Source organism: Diadema antillarum, unplaced genomic scaffold (genome assembly GCF_040938485.1).
Source record: "Diadema antillarum isolate AM-2024a unplaced genomic scaffold, OU_Dant_1.0 seq00002229_RagTag, whole genome shotgun sequence".
NCBI lineage: Eukaryota > Metazoa > Echinodermata > Echinoidea > Diadematoida > Diadematidae > Diadema > Diadema antillarum.
In genome coordinates, this window is record NW_027272861.1 from 46,119 (window position 1) to 66,575 (window position 20,457).

At 40.0% G+C, this 20,457-nt stretch overlaps 1 protein-coding gene across 1 annotated transcript; it reads right to left on the minus strand.

The window, feature by feature from the left end:
* Positions 1–3,712: 3,712 nt before the first annotated feature.
* On the minus strand, positions 3,713–20,146 carry LOC139714316 (aldehyde dehydrogenase family 3 member B2-like). Its single transcript, XM_071626029.1, has 13 exons — positions 20,100–20,146; positions 18,615–18,719; positions 18,057–18,200; positions 15,544–15,639; positions 13,903–14,038; positions 12,367–12,452; positions 12,036–12,199; positions 10,726–10,956; positions 9,338–9,464; positions 7,808–7,878; positions 7,060–7,175; positions 4,480–4,615; positions 3,713–3,902 (listed from the first exon to the last, which is right to left on the minus strand). Exons 2-13 carry the CDS (start codon positions 18,639–18,641, stop codon positions 3,743–3,745), a joined length of 1,494 nt encoding a protein of 497 aa, XP_071482130.1. The 5' UTR covers positions 18,642–18,719; positions 20,100–20,146; the 3' UTR covers positions 3,713–3,742.
* Positions 20,147–20,457: the final 311 nt, after the last annotated feature.

The window sequence follows — 20,457 nt, forward strand, 5'->3', positions numbered from 1 at the left end:
GCTAAACAGTTAGTTTTTGTGGTATTTCAAGATTTCAGGTCAAATCGCATTGCTTCCTCAAAATGTTTTGGAAGTCAGTCACTTTGTAAGACTCAGAGTATGGCCAATCTGCACTGCAATATGCGATACATCTTGTGAATGTGCATACTAATGCATATTCAAACTTCAACCGGCATCTCCATTCATTTACAAAAATGCATATTCATAGGATTCATGCAAATGACATGACTTCACTCTCTACAAAGAATCACCTGTTCTTAAAGCACACTTTGCATGAAAAATATCAATAATACAATATACTGTATTCACTTTGATATAATTGCACAATCATGCCACCAGTAATCTCAGGGCAATATTTGTACTTTCAGCGACATAATGGAATTGCACACATATAAAACCATAAGACTCTGCAAAGTGGAGTTGTATCAAGTTAGAAGCCATAGTGCTCTTAAGCTTGGGGATGTTACACAGGAAATTTTGTCCTAACAAGAAAATGTCTATGAAAGACAGCATTGTAATCAAGCATGGACCAAATACCATGGAAACTTGGTACAAAATATAATTACACGTCATGACATATCTTAATGTCTTATATAAAAACATGCATTCTTAGTGTAGGTTCAAAATGAACAAAATTCCTTGGTTTTTTAAATGTTTACTGCTCAACGAAAACATCATAGTAAATGATATCACTTGATCCTTAGTCCTTTCATGCACTGATTTTCTAAGATAGAATTAAACCCCTACATTCCCCTCCCCCCCCAAAAAAAAAAAAAAAAAAAAAAAAGAAGAAGAAGAAGAAGAAGAAGATGAAGAAGAAGAAGAAGAAGAGGAAGGAAAAAAAGAAGAAGGCCATCACCAGAAATACATACGTCCGAAATCACTTCTTTTTGGCCACCAAAAAGTTTAGTGTCGAGCCTAATATATATGTATACATAAAAACACCCTGTGTACTTCCAGTATTTTTACCCAGTCACATACTTGTTATACAGTTCCTTATACATTCAATCATCTTATGCAAATTGGCATCTGTACAGTATTTCAGTATTCACTTTGTAGCTGGAAAGTCAGTCACATTTCTGTACATAATAATAACACAATTAAGCAAATATACTTCCCTTCCTCATTAAAACTATACTTCTTAATACTAACAATACACCACACATACACAGACACAGAGTCACACATTCTATGGTCCGACTCATTACTCAAAAGGTAATTGAACACAAATTAAATATATTGGTCACTTCTACAAAAGAATGACATCCAGTGTGGTTATTACTGCTATGCAGTATAACTGCAAAATATGTATGGTTAGTGATAACTTCTCACAGTAAAAAGATATATCTTATTGTTTAGGGTAAGATATGGTATATCATGAAAAAAAAAAATGCTTCAACCAACCATGATATCTAACTGGCTAGGTTTTGTCCGCTATTGTGGACTGGATAGATATTGGCGGCTACTGTAAAGCAAGATACTTTTGTGGCATGAAATTGTCATGAATTGGAGCCGACAGCCTTTTTTGCGGCATGAACTTTTCATGAATTGCCACTGGCATTCAATGCTTATCGTGTAGCCAAAAATTTTCATGTGCATTACTGGTTTTACAGTATCTATTCTCCAGTGATCCCAAAGTCTTAGCAGACGGGCAGTGAAGATATGATGGAATCATTTGTGACAGTGCACCTCAAAACGAACATAAAGTCGCACACACTGATTTTGCGTGAGGACTGAAAATTAAGTGAAATGGGTCAACCTAGCCGAACTTGACTTTTTCATATTTTCTGAAAGAGCAGGTCTTCTTTAACATTATGCTAAAATTTGGTATCATAAAACGGGCAGGAAAGTGTGTCTTTTAGCAGTTTGTCTCGAACATTTTTGGTAGAATAGTGTGATTAGGTGTGTCGTTAGAATCCCTTTTTCATTTCTGAAAAACCTTGTCCACACTCTTCACTTTCAGCTCTAATAACTTTTGAGAGGATAGTGCTACTGCTTTGAAAGTTGGCATTAATTATGGACAGAATGTGTTAATGAGGCATGCTTAATTTCAGTTTAATTTGATAATCCCTTCATTGTTGTTACTCTGGTGGTTTACTTCCTGTTTTTTGTCCCATTCATCGCACAGCCAGAATGGTTTGGTATTAAAAGATTAAGCGCTTGAATAGACACTGCACTTCAGAGCCTCTTTTCTCAGTTCACACTTTTCCTGAGTTTGTGCTTTCTTTCCAATATTTAGATAGGTTAGGAGAGTCCATTTGATTTGAGTTATACATCATTTTAAAGCTTAAAGTCTGCTCTTTAAGAATGTGGTCTTAACTAAAATTCATGTCTGGCGACTTTTTGTTTGTTTTGAGGTGCAGGGTCACATTTAACTTGAGTACATGTAAGTCCATAGTAGTGGACGAGGGTTAGCCAGTCACGTGGAAAGTTTGATTGATGCCTTTAATTTTGTTGTGATATATGGCTATAATTTCATAGTATGCCTACATTCAGTAAGGTTCATTTAAAATGTGATAAGACAATGAAATTGCACATTCATTGAAACAAGATTGCAGAAATTTGATATTTCTGGGGGGAAAATATATATCTTAGAGCTGACAGTATGCCAGGAAATTGTACATTTAAAAAGGAAGATGTACAGTTACATAACAGCAACATAAAATAACAGCAGTCTCTTATTCATACAGCATGTTTTACCACTAGTTACAAAAAAGTGCTGTCTTAAAGGGAAAGATATTGCCACTATACAATAACATCAGACCTTAGTCCACTTAAAACAACCAGTGAAAGGTAAATACAAATCCACCAACTCAGCATCATAATAATTAACCTAAAAGTGAATCATATTCACATGAACTGCATAATTATGGCAACTAAGTTGATTCACATCGAGCCCAGCTCTACGAGCAATTTCAGTTTAGTTTATGCATGAATTAAATCAAATGTTTAGACCAGGCACCTAGCATTGAATTCCAAAACTCCATTCTAAGTTAGTGTTGGCATGAGTCTACCATTTCATTCAAGATCAAAATCCAAGAATCATTTACTTGACCTTATGGCGGTGAGTAGGTTTGGTAGCTTGGTTCAATGGTCAAACTCTGTAGGCAACCTGAACACAGTCTGCACTCCAGCACTATGTAACCAGTATCTACAGAAGAAAGAAAAAGCAAGATATTGCTTAATATGAAAATACATCAACATAAATATCCATAGTAATAAAACATTTATACTCCAAAGTAAAACTATGGCTAAGCAGGAAAAAATAGCCAAAGGAAAGATGATAGCTGTGGTTCATATTGAGCATGATACCCCATAAACTTTAAACATGCACATATAAACAAAACAAAATAGGGGCTTTGTGGGGCAAAAAAGCCTGAACACTATTGATGCTAACATTTTATTTTGCCCAGATGGGGTACCAAGAAGTAAGCTTTTTTAAAATTTGGTGGCCCGACATCAAGTTTTAGTGGCCCCGGGCCACCAGTGCCATAGCTAATGTTGAGTCCGGTAGTGATACGTGTAGCATGAGCAGGAGTTACAATTACATTGTAGTAGTGCTGGCTGTAATAGAAGGGGAAGTAAAAGAGAGAGAAATGGTCCTTACCGCAACATACATGGACGCGTACGTCACAAACATGATCTAGACTAAATGCTAAATGTTAACCATTGCATCTCAAAAACACACTTTTGAGAGAACACTTACTGTTTGAGCGTTGCGTCAAACATCATTCAGATGTTGCTAGTTACTCGTACTCTGACAGATTCTGTACACGACAGCAGCTACTGCCACAGCACCAGCCATCAGTAACAGGTTCCACAGCATCTTGTTACGGAGCCGTTTCCTCAGACCCCAGGCTACTAATGCTTTCTTCCGCTCCGAGAATGGGGCGTACAACAGCCTGCGGATATGTCGATACGAATAAAAAGATTTGTAAACAAGGCAAACACCAAAACAATATTACACAGGCATGTCGCAATTTGTGGTTATAGTGCTTTTCAATGTAAGTTCATTGACCTTTGACCTTGTGGGAATTAATGAACCAGTATTCAAACTTGACCAGCACCCTTAAGTGTTGCACCTGAGGTGTGAGTTTCACAAACATAGCTCAAAGCTGTGGAAAGTTATTGAGAGTACACCACAATATTTCAATTACAGTACTTGTCACGGAAAGTTCATTGACTTTTTTACTTTTCCCCTTGCCGAACTTAACCACTATTCAAATCTGAACGGCATCTTTAGGTGACGTACTTGTGGTGTGAATGTCGTGGTCGAAGCTCAATACTGTGGAATGTTATTGAGAGTACACCACAATACAATGAGTACGGTGCTTATCACTTTGACCTTTGAACTTGTCAAACTTCACCAAAAAGAGCAAAAATCAACACTTTCGACAGTGCACATGGAATAACTTTAAAGTCAAAAGTTTAAATCCAATATACCACATATACCATCATAGCAAATCACTACAGACTCACCCTCGGGCCATTTCAGACACAGTGTAGATCGGGTCCACCAGACACGCCTTGCGGTGGGAAAACGTGTCGAATGTGAACTTTCCATGATAACACCCTGTACCGCTCCCTCCTACGCCTCCAAACGGGAGAGTCTCCACTGCACAGGACATTTCACAATGTAATAATCATAAAATCAATGTAAACGACAGCTGTATGACTGCACATGGACATCGCTGAAGAAGAAAGTAAAAAATGTACTAAATAGGCCCAATTAAAGAAAAGTATCAAGAAAGTTATTGTGTAACTCCAAAATGTCGCTATGTGACTGGTATGCCTCTGCCATAAAGCATGGTTCTCCTAATAGGTCTATAGTACATCTTGACAATGTGTGATGACAGTTTCACATAATTGGCAAATATTAAAACGACAGGTTTGTCACAATGTGCTGAATGTTCACTTTCCTTGAATTAGGTTTAATTGGATGAATGGCTAAATTGTCTTAAGAGTGCAGGTATTGGCAATTTGAGGATTTTTACTTGACTTTTGACCCTTTTATAAGTTTATATGCATTGAGTAATTTTCAAGGTATGGATTAAAGTGTAATTTCAGTGTTAAATGGTAAAATTAGCATTTAGGCCTGGCCTTTGAACCTTAACCTTCGACTTTATGACCCTAAAGTTCCTAAGAGAATCACTGTCATGCAGAACATGCATAGATATGTACTAAGTTTCAGGATGATACCTTGAGTCACTTTTGAGATGTGGAGGAAGAAGTGAAATTTAGCACTTTCACTTGACCTTTGACCTTTTGGCAAGAAACTTGCCAGAGAATCTATATTGGGCAATACATGTATATATAAAGTTTCAAGAAAAATCCTGCAGGCATTGCATAAATATAAGGAAAGAAGTGACATTTTGAGGAGTTGACCTTGACATTTGACCCCTGACCTTTGACCCATGACCCCCAAATTCCCTAGACAAATCACTGTCAGTTAGTACATGCACATATACTAAGTACCATTACGATTCCATGAACCATTTGAGAGATATAGAGAAAAACATGAAATTTCAACATTTTGACTTGACCTCTGAACTTTGACCTCATGACCCAAAACTCTCTCTGGAGAATCTTTATTTTGTAGTACATGTATACACTAAGTTTAAAGATAATACCTTTAGGCATTCTGTGGATACATGGGGGAAATAGTGAAGTTTTGAGCATTTGACCTTGACCTTTGACCTTGAGCATGTGCGCCTAAAAGTTGATAGGCACAACTTTGCCTACTTGTATGCCAAGTTTCATTAGGATACCTCAAATGGTTTTTCAGTTACGCTGTCCACAAAATTGATCACGGACGGAAGGACGGACGGACAACCCGAAAACATAATGGCTCCGGCAGCACTTTGTGGCGGAGGCATAAAAATGGCTACTTGTCGAGTTGTTGTAGAGAGTATACTAGTAAACATGGAAATTTATATACGAAGTAACATTATTAGCAGTCAACAAGAATGTTTATTATACATGGTGTATCATAACAAAATCAACATGAATGGGGAAGGAAATTATCTAAATGCAATAAATTTTCTCTGAGGAGAGTATTTATCAAACCAAAACTTTTTACTGACTTCAAAAAACAAACACCTTTTTGTAATAATTGAATATAATCTAACACACACTACTTTTGTGAATGGAAGTGTTTTTCTATAAAATGACAGATTTGAAGCTTTATAAAACATTACGCTCCTTCCAATATCATCCTTGGATAATATCACCATTTTTAAAGAGGACATTCCACCAGAGAGACTGCTTCATGAGAATGGGGCCGTGGTAATTCCTGAGAAAAACACCAAAAAAAAAAACAACAATCCTACAGCACCCAAATAAATGCTACTGCCGGTGAAACCCAAAATGGAGACTTCATTTCCACTTTTCAAGAAAACCCCCAAAATCTTTCACTTCTACTAATTAAATTTTTCATGTTTTTCTTTTCAATTGTAGCTCTTTCAAAATGAAGCAATGTCAAAAACAGGTTTCACCTTTCTGTGACAGGAGTGTCACTATGTCACAGATATGGCGCCTTAAAGAACTCCATCATTATCATCAATATTAGCTATATCAGGGCTCGACACTAACGGTGGCCCGGGGCCACCAAAATTGAAAGTCGGGCCACCAAATTTCAAAAAAGGGCAATTTTGATGGCCCGCCTCGGGCCACCAAATTTTTTTTGAAAAGCACGTCAATTAATTTGTAATTTTTTGCGCCGGAAATTAGCACTTATATTTGTTTAAAGGATGGATGAAAAGGACTGAATGAGTGCCTGAGAGTGAGTGTTGCGAGTTTGTTGAGGTTTATTTATGAGTAGATGTATGTCCAACTTCCAATTCTTACTATGACTGGATAAAACTTAGATATTTGACTCATTAAAAAAACAGGACTTTATTTTTTTTATTGTTTTTTTTTTTTTCGGGGCCACCAAATTTTTCTCTCGGGCTACCAAAAATTTGAAATTGAGGATTTTGGTGGCCCCATCGGGCCACCAAACAAAAAAGTTAGTGTCGAGCCCTGGCTATATTCAAAAGCTATTTGTATGACGTTTCTTACCTCCTCCATACACGAAGCACTCATTTCCACAGAAAGCCCCACTCGAGGTTTCATTCCGGAGTCTGTCCAGCACCCGGGTATCATTGGAAAATGCGTACAGAGCCAGTGGCTTGTCCCTGGAAGACCAAAACAAAAGATGCTGGTGGTCACCTTTGACCTTTTACGTGAAATGTTCCACATATATACTGGTTTAAAAAGTCAGCAATTACATATGATGTCACAGACAGGTTGTGGAAACTCTGATCAGTGAATTTGAATTGTGACAAAAAAAAAAAAGGTTCCGTCATATGCTTGGCTTTTATTAATCCCTTTTGTGCTGAAATTGCGTGTGAAGGTCGTTCTGGGAAGTCGCAGAATCGTCCGCGGCCAACAGCAAACGTGCAAAGATTGTGTGCAAGTACACTCTAGGCCTATGTGTTTGGGATGTGGGTGATTTCCACCTGTTTGTATCACCTGTAGCCTCCTACTCTGTGATTTGATTCACTATCCAAACATACAGAGATATATTAACCCGTTGAGGACGAGTCCCGAGTATACTCGGGCACGTGTCTATGGGAAGTGTGCGTTGTAGCAAAATCAGTCCGTCCTCAACGGGTTAATTGCTTTCTTCAGTGACCAGAGGTTGATATGGCAAGAATCCTCTTCGCATTCATGCATATGCATGACTTTTATGCATATGCATGAGAAAGAAATGTTTTATGCAAAGAGAAAGCAAATCATGCAAAGTATTGTTTAAAGTGGGACTAACCTCTGGTTGATAAACTCGATAGCCTCATCCACAGAGTCTCTGTTGAATATTGGCAAAATTGGTCCGAAAATCTAAGCACGGCATGGACGACAAATCAAAAGAATGTTTTATCAATCAGAGGTGTTCTGGGATATCAGTTGCAAATATACTTGCACTTCATTCAAACCATCATTCTGTCTCATGTTTGTTGTTTGGTAATCCACTGGTAAAACCAAAGCCTCCACCATGTCTTCTCTCTTCTTCTTCTCCGCATTCTCCACGTGACCACACCTCCCCTTCCCCCTTTCCACTTCCCCTGTCATTTCCACTACTTCAACAGACCTTTGACCTCTTCCCTGATCCCTCCAGCTCATGTTACTATTAAACATTACCATAGCCCCACCTCTTTTCTATCCCATCACTGGCACTTCCTCCACCTCTCTCTCCTTAACTCTTTATGTGACACGTTCGCACGTCCGTCTCAGTCGACGGCGTACCAACTTTGCATATTCCGCTCAAACGCACAAACCCGCCAAAACCTATTGATAAATCGCCAAATGCTACTGTACAATGAAAGCGTTTCTCGCAATTCCGTTCCTCTTACATACAGCTTGCATTTTATGTGCTGATTGACTACCAAACAGGAGTCCTGACTGGATTTGTGTGTAAATTCCAAGTTTCTGTCACTATTTTGAGTGCAAGAGTCATTCTTTTAATGTAGCTACTGGGCAACTGAAAGAAAAACAATCATAAATTTGTCATACAATTTAAATCAATGTAAAGCTTGGCATTTTCTCTACTGCATCAACAATTCAGCAGAAATCTATACAAGTTAAATAGATTTGAAAAAACACAACAGAATGTTTTCTCAAAGCATGACTACGTTGGTATCGTAGAATTATGTGGCACACAGGGGGTTCACACTATGGCACATAAAGAGTTAACCACCCCATCCCCCTTCCCCTTACCCCCTTTCACTACCCTCTTGTCCCTCCCATCCCCATTCCCTTCCCCCTCCCTGATTACTCCCCCTCTTTCTCCTCCCTTCTCTCCCCCTTTGGTCTTGCCTTACCCTCCATTCTCAACTCTCCTCCTCTCCTCCAGTATCCCACCTCCCTCTCTCCAACTTCCCATCTCCCCTTCATACATTCCCACCGCTTTAACAATGCGCCTTCCTCTAAACTAATGATAATAATAATACAGAGTACGGGTCTATAGCAATTACCCCCTGGGCAATTACCCTGGACCCTCCCCGTGGCCCTAATCCTAATCCTAATCCTAATCCTGAACCTAATCGTAACCCTACCCTAACCCTAATCTTTACTTTAACCTTACCATTAACCAGTATTTGGCCGGGGGGTAATTGCTCTTGGGGGGTAATTGCTGGGTACTAATATAATGCGCAAATTCCAAATGACTAGTGCTCAAGGCGCAGAGCTCCCCCTCTCCTCCCTCCCCCCACCCCAATTTCTTTCCCTCTTCTTCTTTACCTCCCCCTCTTTCTATTCCTCCTCCTTCTTGATCCCCCCTCCAAGCCCAGACTGTCCTTACTTCCTCCTGCATGACTTTGTCCGTGTCCTTGACATTGACAAGAACCGTGGGGGCGATGTACAGGCCTTCCTCGTTTGATTCTCCTCCGATGGCGATCTCTTGGTCCTCCAAGAGCGACAACAATCCTCTTTGACATCCCAGAAGGGAAACAAATGGAAATAAATATGTAAAAAAAAAATGAACACATTATGGTGAGTGACACAAGTTGTCAAAAAGCATGTCAACCAGTCTCATGAGTATTAAAGTTCTGTGACAGTATGTCCCCCCCCCCAAAAAAAAAAAATACATTTAGATTTTTGCATTGATAACTTCCAATATGATTAAATTGTCTGAATACTACTTCAGGGTCTTCAAATATAACACCTTAGCTATATTTTGCAGAAAACCCCATTCAATTTGGTTGAGTGGTCACAAAGAAATGTGGATCGTTGTACAGCATGTCATGGGTCTGATTCTTCCAAGTTTAATAGGCACTTGGATGCTCTTGGAACTGCATAATGTGTGAACACAATGGACAGAACTGGGATGGAAGGAATTTCTGACATGCTCTACAAAGATCCTCACTTATCTTTGACCACTGAAGCAAATCAGATGGGGTTTTCTGTAAGATGTGGGCAATAAGTTATAGTTTCATACCATGAAATTGTATTTGGATCGATACACTATTTTTATAAATGCAGAGGGTTCTGTTGTGATTTTGTTTTTGGACAATGAGTATACATAAAGAAATGGCAAATAAATAACCACATCAATTGATACACAGTGTATCATTTTTTATGATTGCAATGCTTGCATTCCATGATTTGCTGAAAATGATGACTTTAACCATGGCTCGACACTAACTTTTTTGTTTGGTGGCCCGATGGGGCCACCAAAATCCTAAATTTCAAATTTTTGGTGGCCCGAGAGAAAAATTTGGTGTCCCGAAAAAAGAACAATAAAAAACATTAAAAGTCCTTTTTTTTAACGAGTCAAATATTTAAGTTTTATGACAGTAAGAATTAGAAGTTGGACATAATTATCTACTCATAAATAAACTTCAACAAACTTGCAACACTCACTCTCAGGCACTCATTCAGTCCTTTTTATCCATCCTTTAAACAAATTTAAATGCTAATTTCCATCGCAAAAAGTTACGAATTTATTGACATACTTTCCAAAAAATTTTGGTGGTCCGAGGCGGGCCACCAAATTTGCCCTTTTTAAAAATTTGGTGGCCCGACTTTCATTTTTGGTGGCCCCGGGCCACCGGGCCACCGTTAGTGTCGAGCCCTGCTTTAACCCTCTGTGTGTTTTGAGTGCTGATTGGCACAGAAAACCCCATAGCATTGTACACACTGTCCAAAGTCTGTGGCTCAAAAAGGGTTAAATGAATAGAAAGCGCCTACTTCATATGCCTCACACTGACGATTCTCCCAAAGTCTCCCGACTGCTTCGGGTCGTCGCCGAAAAACTGCTTCAGAGCCCTCTTGATGCTCGCCACCACCTTCTCCGTCATGTCGCGACGACAGATGATGTAGTCGGGGGCGATGCACGTCTGCCCCGCGTTGTAGAACTTCGCAGACACGGTTCGGCGCACCGCGATGTCTACGTTGCAATTTTCGTCGATGTACACGGGGCTGCAGAGTAGATGGTGGTAGAAGGACACATTGGTACAATGGTCACCGATACACAGGAATTGCCTTAGCAGAAACAACACTTAAATTTTTGTGTGACAAAATAATCTTTCATGCTCTACAATGTGTTTTCCGAGCAAGATAAAACTAGGACCCAATTGGTAATCCTGTTATATGTATGTCAGATGATATACTTTCACCATATTCTGTTGCTGTCAACAAAATGATGAATACATTGAGATAAATAAATCACAGATATGAATTTTCTATCTTACTGCTACTTCACAATGTATCTGGACAGGATTCTGCCGATTGTACAGTCTTAAATTTGCTGTTTTAGCACCATTTTGTCAATTTTGGAAATTGGTGATCTTTGCTGACTGAGCTCTATAAGGACATTCCATGCAAGCAAACACAAGTTCCAATAGATTGGTAAACACATTTTTCACCATGATTAGAAATTGTTCACTGGATGGGTCATTCCAACTCTACCACCTACAGAAATATTGAGCATAGTAAATCTGGTGAATCTAAGATCTTTTTTTTTGTTTGTTTGTCATATATTCCTTTTGCAAAAGACACAGAATTTTGTATATTTTGTTATATATCTCCCAACATAACACATGAAAACTTACAGTAATACACCTCAGAGTCTTTAAAAAAAGAATTAAAAACTAACCCCATGTCATCAAAAATAATGATTAGAATATTTTGAGGTCCAAATAAATTCACTTGAAATCTATAATGCTATTTCCCCCTCCATCATACAGGAGTGTCCAGTTCTATCATTCTGAGGTAAGGTCTCAATTACCTCACTCTACAATATACCAGCTTATGAAAGGAATCCGATTTTAAGGGTTGCAAGATAGACACACAAACTTTAAGTTTCAATTACCTCTTTTTTAAAACTTCATTTTTGCAGCTTCATACATATCTCCACAATAGACATTAGAGTATTAAAAGGGGGGGGGGGGAGGGGGGTAAAGTTGTGCCTCTCAGACCCCTCATTACCCCCCTCCCATTACGACAGTGTTCCCCTTCTCCAGAGAATGACATGGATTTGAATGTGATATGCTATTGACCTCTTGCCCCCGAGCTCCAAGGTCACAGGGGTCAGATGCTTGGCCGCGGCAGAGTAGACGATCCTGCCCACTTGACCGCTGCCTGTGTACATGATGTGGTCAAAATTCTGCTCCAGAAGGGCTGTCACCTCGGCAACGCCTCCATTCACAAGCCGGAAGCAGCTCTGGGTAATCAACGGTGAAGGATAATAATGAAAAAGAAAAAGAGAAGAGAAAAAAATAAAGTGGATCAGAAATTGTCATGAGCGAGTGGCTAAGACCGCAAAATCTAGAGATCCATGCGTTACAAATGGCAGAGTGCCATGTCTACTCAAGCTATGGCAATACTCACAGGGTCGAGGTACTTTGGGAACAGCTCTTCGAACAACTTGGCACTGGTCTCACTTATTTCAGACGGCTTTACAATCACTGTATTCCCTGAAATGACATTAGAAAGATGGCAGCATATATAAGTTCAATGTTTTTGACTAATTCACAGTTCTAGGACACTTTACGTCATGTCAGACTTGTAGAAATTTGTAACCTGTTGAGGACGAGTCCCAAGTATACTGAGGCAGGTGTCTATTGCAAATGCGTGTTGTAGCAAAATCAGCCCGTCCTCAACGGGTTAAAGAACTGAAAGGAATGCCATTATGATGCAATGTGCAAGAGGAGGGCAGAAAGACAAGGGAGGGAGGAGACAAGAATATTTGTCACTCTTTCTTGTTGACCACAAGAATTAAAGTAAATCAAGTTGACTACAGGACAGGAGCAAGGACAGGGCAGGAGGGGCACAAGAAAGGGAGTCCCAATGTCATTAGCCTCTTGGCAAGGCCTCGTGGCTGAAAAAGAGACTAACTGCGAGAGAACGGGTGAACGCAAGACCGAGCGGCGCAGCCGCGAGGCCTTTTGAAACCTGACATGAATTTCTTATCTTGAGCGTTGTTTCTCGCCAATTCTGCTAACAAAAACGGTAGCGGCCAATCAGCGACCGCATTGCTCTCCACGCCGTCACATCCAATGAATGCACATAAGTATGCGTGTCGGCGGCTCGCTCATCCGCATCTAGCCTGCCTGCGGTAGCTGCTTGCATTGCCAGCGTTGACACGTCCTCATTAGCATACCAACTGTGATCTGACTCATGAATATATGACTAATTCATACTTGCCTTCGTCGGGAGGCAGTAGGGAAAAAAATAACCCAGATTTCAAAAGGCCTCGTGGCTGCGCCACTCGGTTTCGCGTTCACCCGTTTCTCGCAGTGCTCGGTGTGGCAAGTTAGTCTCAATCTTCAGCCACGAGGCCTTGTCAAAAGGCTACAATGTCATTAAAAAGACTCAGAAATACAAAACAAAGAGGCTGAAGCATAATCAATAGGTGGCTTTAAATAAAAATTGAAACAACATAAATTGTGTTAAAAGTTTTCCTCCAGTTGAAGGGCATCATACTTTCTTTTTACCCTAAAAAGACTGGGGAGGGGGCCTAAAAGGCCCCCCCTCGACATTTCGCACGATTACTCTGCAACACGCAATGCTCTTGCCGCGATGCTCTACGACTTTTTTCTTTCAAGTTTCCCGCACATTTTGACATCAAATTTGTGAAATTACATAATTTGTGAAATTTCTGAAGTTACATAACATTTTGTACATGCATGTGAGGCCGAAAATCGCTCAAAAATGTGATTTTGTGTACAAAGTCAATGCAAATTGAGTTTTTTCACACGGTTCATATAAATGTGTTTGCTGCATCTCAGCTGTCAAACATTGTTACATAAATCAAAGTAAATAAAATATCCAGTATTCTGGTGTGAAACACCTCATTTTGAATCACAATTCATAGACTCAAAGACACATTTCATTTTAAGGTGCAAAAAGGCCTTCAAAATATACCTGCCGCCAGTGCTCCCACCAAGGGGTGGACCACCATCTGGATGGGGTAGTTCCACGCCCCTATGATCAGAACCACACCCAATGGCTCCCTCTGGATGAAGGCATGCTTGCCAATGGCAGCTACAGTCATTCCCACCTTAAAAGAAAGAGGAAGAAATAATGAAAAAAAATCAAAATAAAAACAACTGATTCTGACTTTGCTACTTATTTGCCTTTCACAATCGTTGCCATTTCTGCAATACATTCCGGAATCTGTGTGGAACACATCTGTTGACGTTCCAGGTGTTGTATAAAACAAATACCGGTAGCGTATGGTCTTTACTCATGCAATATGGAACAAGATGTCACACTTAGACCCCGTTTACAGTGCGAGGCTCGGCCGCGGCCGTGCCCAGCCCCGCTTCAGTGTAAACGCGCAAAAGGCCAAATGCGGGGCCAAAATTGGCCTCGCATTTGGCCTCGCTCTGGAGGTGGTCTCGGCCGCGGCTCGGCCGTGGCCGAGCCCGGCCTTTTGTCAGTGTAAACGTAAACTGGGCCAAATGCGCGGGCAATTTTAGTCTGGCTTCCAAACCCTCTGCCTGTACTATTTCGCTGTTCAGGATATTAACCCCCTTAACGTCGAAAACTTGTATAGTTTAAGGTGGTTTTGTCCTGCAAAGGATTTTTTCCTTCGGCAAAGGCCTTTGCCCGAACGGCGACTTCGTCGCCACAGAATTCATTTGACAAAGGGTCTGAAAACCAGACAATACCAAACTGCATTTGTTTACAAGCAGAGCGCCACTACGACAACATATTAAAAGGTTTGAATCAAAAGCATGGCCGAGCCCGGCAGTGTAAACGGACAAAATTGCGGGGCCCGGCCTCGCAATTGAGGCTAGGCTCGGCCCAGCCCCGCACTGTAAACGGGGTCTTGGTGAAAGATGAGGTGCACTAGGAACTTGCCTTTGCATCGTTGAGTAGAACGCCTATCTTTCACCCTGTGCGAAATTTCCTCCCATCACACTCCTGACCATTCCTCTTTTGTATACCATTAATCTATCATTAAATCTGTCAATCAATTAATCTATTAATTTTCAATCAATCATGCACAGTGTATCTATCAATCCACATATCCATCCATTCATCAATCTATCTGCTTGAATATCTATCCATCTATCTATCTACTTGTACATGTATCTATCTATCTATCTATCCAGCTATCTGCATGCATCTATCTACCTATCTAGATGTCTATATTCTAACTTTTCCTTTTATTTTTCTAGCACAATGAAGGACCACTCGACTAACCTCTTCAGAAAGCAGGAGGAATAATGTCACCTTTAATATTTATCAGTGAAAAGTTGAGGGCAATGTGTACCTTTCATAAAATTCACATTTTGTGCAACTCTCTTTTCATTTTCTGTATATTGATTATTCTGTTTTGCTGTCATGTCACAATTGCTATGGCTTTCTCACCCCGCGATTATGGAAATGAAACTTTGTTCAAAAGTCTTAACTTTCAAAGGAAATGACCAGTTTCCTTAAAACTTTTACTGACGTGTTCTCCCGATATCTCTGCATTTACTCAATCCACACATAAAATAGGAGGGTATCATTCTCCTTTCATGAACCACCACTGACACTGCAACATCCACATCACACCTTTTCTGGCTTCATCCATTCCTCTAGCTCATTGATGTATGTGATGACCTCATTGTAGCAGAAGTCGATTTCGAAGTTAACAGTCTCAAACTCGGGCTGTGGAATAGAAAATACAGTACATAAAAACAGAGAGGGGAAGTTGAATTAATGCCATGGTAGAATTTTAACAAACAGGATAAAAAACGCCAGTTAGTTTCATGCCAAGCAAAATATTCCACCCTGCGAAAATTTCCACTTTCACAGTAATTAAGTAATTTGAGTAAATCTTACAAAACAGATTTGTTGAAGAGCCAACATACAGTCTGACCGTGATTATCTGTCCCTCTTTCATCTGGATGCCTCCACAAAGATTGAGGAGAGGCTGATTTTGATACAACATACATTTCCCATAGGTACTTGCCCGAGTATACTCGGGACTCGTCCTCAACGGGTTAAAGCCACCTTCACTCCATGGAGGCAAAACCCAGACTGTTTTCTCAAAGGGGTCTCCCCTGGTCCTATTCAAGTACTTGGAATCTTTACAACAATCACCAAAGGGGGCTTTAGCTGCCTTCCACAAAGAGGATTGGCTAGTGCAATGCTAATAGGGGATTAGACACCTAAATGGCTTGGCTTACAACAATGGGACAAAGAGATATACGGCTTATCACAGGAGTAGTATAAGAGGTGACATCAACTTCCCAAACTGCTAGGGAAGGATCAAGGATACTGAATTGGGTAAAAGACACAATAAAGGGCGACAATTACTACTGTATATCAGTGACCATGTTCTATCAAAGCTTCTAACAAGCAGCGTGTCTTTCATAATCCGTTGAGGCCGGACTGATTTTGCTATACAACACACATTTTCCATTGACATCTGCCGGAGTAGACTTGGGATTTGTCCTCAACAGCTTAACAGGTTGGGGCCCACTTCTTTTTCTTCTTTCGTTTTTTGGTAATTCTTCCTCTGGCATTCAGATATCAGTGGTTATCTGCTTCAAGCTGTGAGGTAATGTCCAGGCAAATAAGGTATCAAAGGCAGTGGGTCATAATATTGGTAGAAAGAGAGGTAAGTATTGACAGAAAAGGGAGCAAGATGCTAGTGGTAAGGATGGAGATGTCGTTTGCAGTGAATGCCTGGGTACCACTATGGTAGAGCTCCAGGTTTATACTGGATTGCGTGGCCCAGCGTGCTGTAACAGGACATTGAGCTCGACAGTGAGCTATAGCTAGAGAAGGACAAGATGGGCTGATTTTGCTACAACACGCTATATCCCATAGACACCTGCCTGAGTATACTCGGGGCTCATCTTCGATGGGTTGATAAAAACTATGCATGTGACATCACACAGCCTTGGAAACCGAAGCACTCTCTCACTCTGAGGGCAAGGGAGCTAGCGTGCATGAGCGTTCGAGGCCTAGGCTATTCATCATTCACAAGTTAACAAATGCCATCGTGTGTGGCGTTGTATGCGGTTTTGACTTTATTACTTCAACAAAAGCCTTCCAAAATGGTGAATTTTTGCTGCGTTGTGGGATGCTCAAACCGCAGTACATGTAACCGATAGGACTTTGTCTTTCTACAGCATACCATTTTGCCGCATCAAGGTGAATACTCACAGAATGTGTGAATGAATATCCTCGAGCAACGCTCGCTTGCCCTCAGAGTGAGGGGTGCTTCAGTTTCTAAAGTCATGTGTGACGTCAATGCATAGGGTCTATTACAGAAGTTATTTTTTTCTTCAGTATACCGTAACAAAACAAATGTCTATACAACTTGTGTATCTGTTCAGTATACCGTAACGAAGTAAATGCCTTGTGTATTTGTTCAGTACATTTGAAAATGTCTTCAACTTCTGCATGTTAAACTGTGACCATTGATAAGTTATCATAATTCTAAAACAATTATTTGTTGGAATTGATATCATCTTTTTATCACTTCAATAATGAAATTGTTGCTGAGATCTATGAGCGAGTAATTGAGAGATATGTAACACAATGACATTTTCATCACCCTTTTTACACATGTATGGGTGCGATTTTGACTGAATATTTAGGAGTCATTACTCTACTTTTTTTTTTTTTACAGAAGTTACATTTTTCTTCAGTATACCGTAACAAGACAAATGTCTACAACTTGTGTATTTGTTCAGTACATTTGAAATATCTTCAACTCCTGTGCGTTAAACTGTGACCATTGATAAGTTATCATAATTCTAAAACAATTATTCGTTGGAAATGATATCATCTTTTATATCACTTCAATAATGAAATTGTTGCTGAGATCTATGAGCGAGTAATTGAGAGATATGTAACACAATGACATTTTCATCACCCTTTTTACACATGGGTGTGATTTTGACTGAATATTTAGGAGTCATTATTCTATGTTTTTTTTTTTGAGAACATGATTTTGCAGACTTATAAACCTGTCACTATCTGAAACAGGTGACGCAGGAAAAATGTATGGTTTTCAAAGAAAAGGTTCATTGTCATACTTATCATAATCATTGTCAGGTCCGTCAAAATACCTTTCCTAGATCCTTTCTGGCAGCGTCGACAAACGCCTGTTTGTTTTCTACCAACAGTCGCCGTAGGTTGTGGAGATTCTGGATTCGGGCCTCATACGATCTCGTCTTGCCCGCTTCAAAAGCCTCCCTACAGCTGTCCACGATCTGAAGAAGAAAATCACCAAATAACCGAGCACAAATCTTTTCAAATTTCTGACAGTTCATGCTCTCTTGTCTCTTTCCTTTAAGTTTTCCATTCTTATTCTTTAAAATTCAATATTTTGTTTCTTTGTGCATTTATTTGTTCATAGGATATTATGATATACAATGTATTTGGTTGAAAATGCTTTTTTACATATTGGCATGTAATTGAATCATATTTAGCAGTGCACTTGATTACACAATGCCAAATCTATCACTGGATGATTAATTTTACTGTGTCATTCTAAATATCTAACAAGTTTGATTGCTATCTAGGTAGGGTTTTGATCTTCTGTACTGATGGGCACTATCTCACCACTCCATCCTTACACTAATAGTAGGAGACTGTTGCACACTTGAAGCTTGAACTACTCTCACCGATTTTGCATCTATTCCATCTGCCATGCTGCAAGTGTAATGTCCTGCCTGGTAGATAAAGCTGGAGGTAGTACGATCTATATGTTCATCATCCGTGCTTGTCTACTGCAAAATCGTAGGTGGACAATTAATGGAGAAAATATCTTGATATAGCCAAGGAAAAAGAATTTACATACATGTAGAACCTCTGGAGAAAATCTATCAATGGACCGAGAAGTTGATTTTAAATTTTTTAAATTTTTTTTAATGAAGATAAACTAAGACTGAAACTTAAAGCTGTTTCAAATATCAGAGTTGATAAGAGTCCAAGAACAAAAACATGTAATGATCTCAGTCTATAGATGCTGAGAGAGAGAGAGAGAGAGAGAGAGAGAAATATAAACAGTACCAATATCCAAAGATATTTCACGACACCTTAAAATAACAATCACAATACAATATAAGCTGTACCAGTAGTTTAAAGGCCTCTAGATGTTTTCTGCTTTCAATAGTGACAAAATTGTGTTCTTGGCAATGCATTCCTATGCTATGGTGGCTCATATACATTTAACTACATTTAACCGCACTCGAGATCGCCACTAGTTTATTAAATACTGTATACGCTGAATACTCGCGAGGTTTTTAGTGTCGCGAGTCCGGTGCTATTTGCAAAACTAAGACACATGAAAATATTGACTCTGATCCCGATGTGGATGTGATGTACGCGTGCATGTACATTTCTCCGTTACACATACTGACTCCACGATCGCAAATTTAACCACTCGCAAAATCGTTAGGAATTCCCGATTCACTAAAATTTAGACTCGATCTCGAAATATTATGGTGTATACTGCAGAGAGCCTTTTTACCGAAATATCAGTCCGTAAAAGTAAAAAATAAGATAAAATAAAATAGATAAAAATAATGATAAAAAAAGACTCCTCCATAGCAATAGTTATATATAGGCACCCGCAGGCTTAAGTGTTAAAAATTTGCTCTCAGCCAATCAGATGGATGCAAAGATTTCAGTAGCTTATAGTTATAACATAACAATTTGTCAGATTAACAGGCCTATCATTATCTGACAAAACGCTTTATGGAATGCCCCTCTTTGCACTACCCCCTCCCCCCCCCACCCCCCACCCCCACCCCCTGCCCTCAGTCCCACTGATTGGGCCTTTTCATCAATGAATAAAAACCGGTCCCTGCTGCAAATCGGCACCCTGTGTAGCCAATTTGTACACTACTCTATTATTACTTAGAAACGTTGTTACTACTTCTGGAGCCAACTGAAACAACTCAGACACTCGATGATGCATGATATTGATGGTCAATCACATAACAATGTTAGTTTTGGATGGATTCACCTTTTAATTTACACGTGAACAGCGACAATCCTCTGCTATTTTCCTCCGAAATATTCTACTCTTCCTTTCTTCGTTTTGAAGTGAAAATATCTGAGGTAGGAATGGATAGCCAGACCACAGACAATTTTCGAGCACTTACATTGCAGTTCCAGGGTCTCAGGGATCCAGTGAGTGTGTGGGTGTAGCGCTAGCTATGCAGAGAACAAGCTAGCTGCTGATAGAAAATGAAGTGGAGTACTAGTAGCTGTTTACATTTTGCCGTACACAACGTATGGAGTTGCGGGGGGGGGGGGGGTGCTGACATCTTATCACCTGATAGATAAAGGACGTACACTGAGAAGAGCTCCCCTCCCTCGTGACACACAACCAAGCATGCACCAATCGTGTGAGCGCGACGGAGGATCGATCAGCAGCGCGCTACAACACAGGCAGCAGCCATCCAGTGCGCGCGGTTGTGCGCCAGCCAGGCCTGCCAGTGGATCGGGGTGGACTTCATC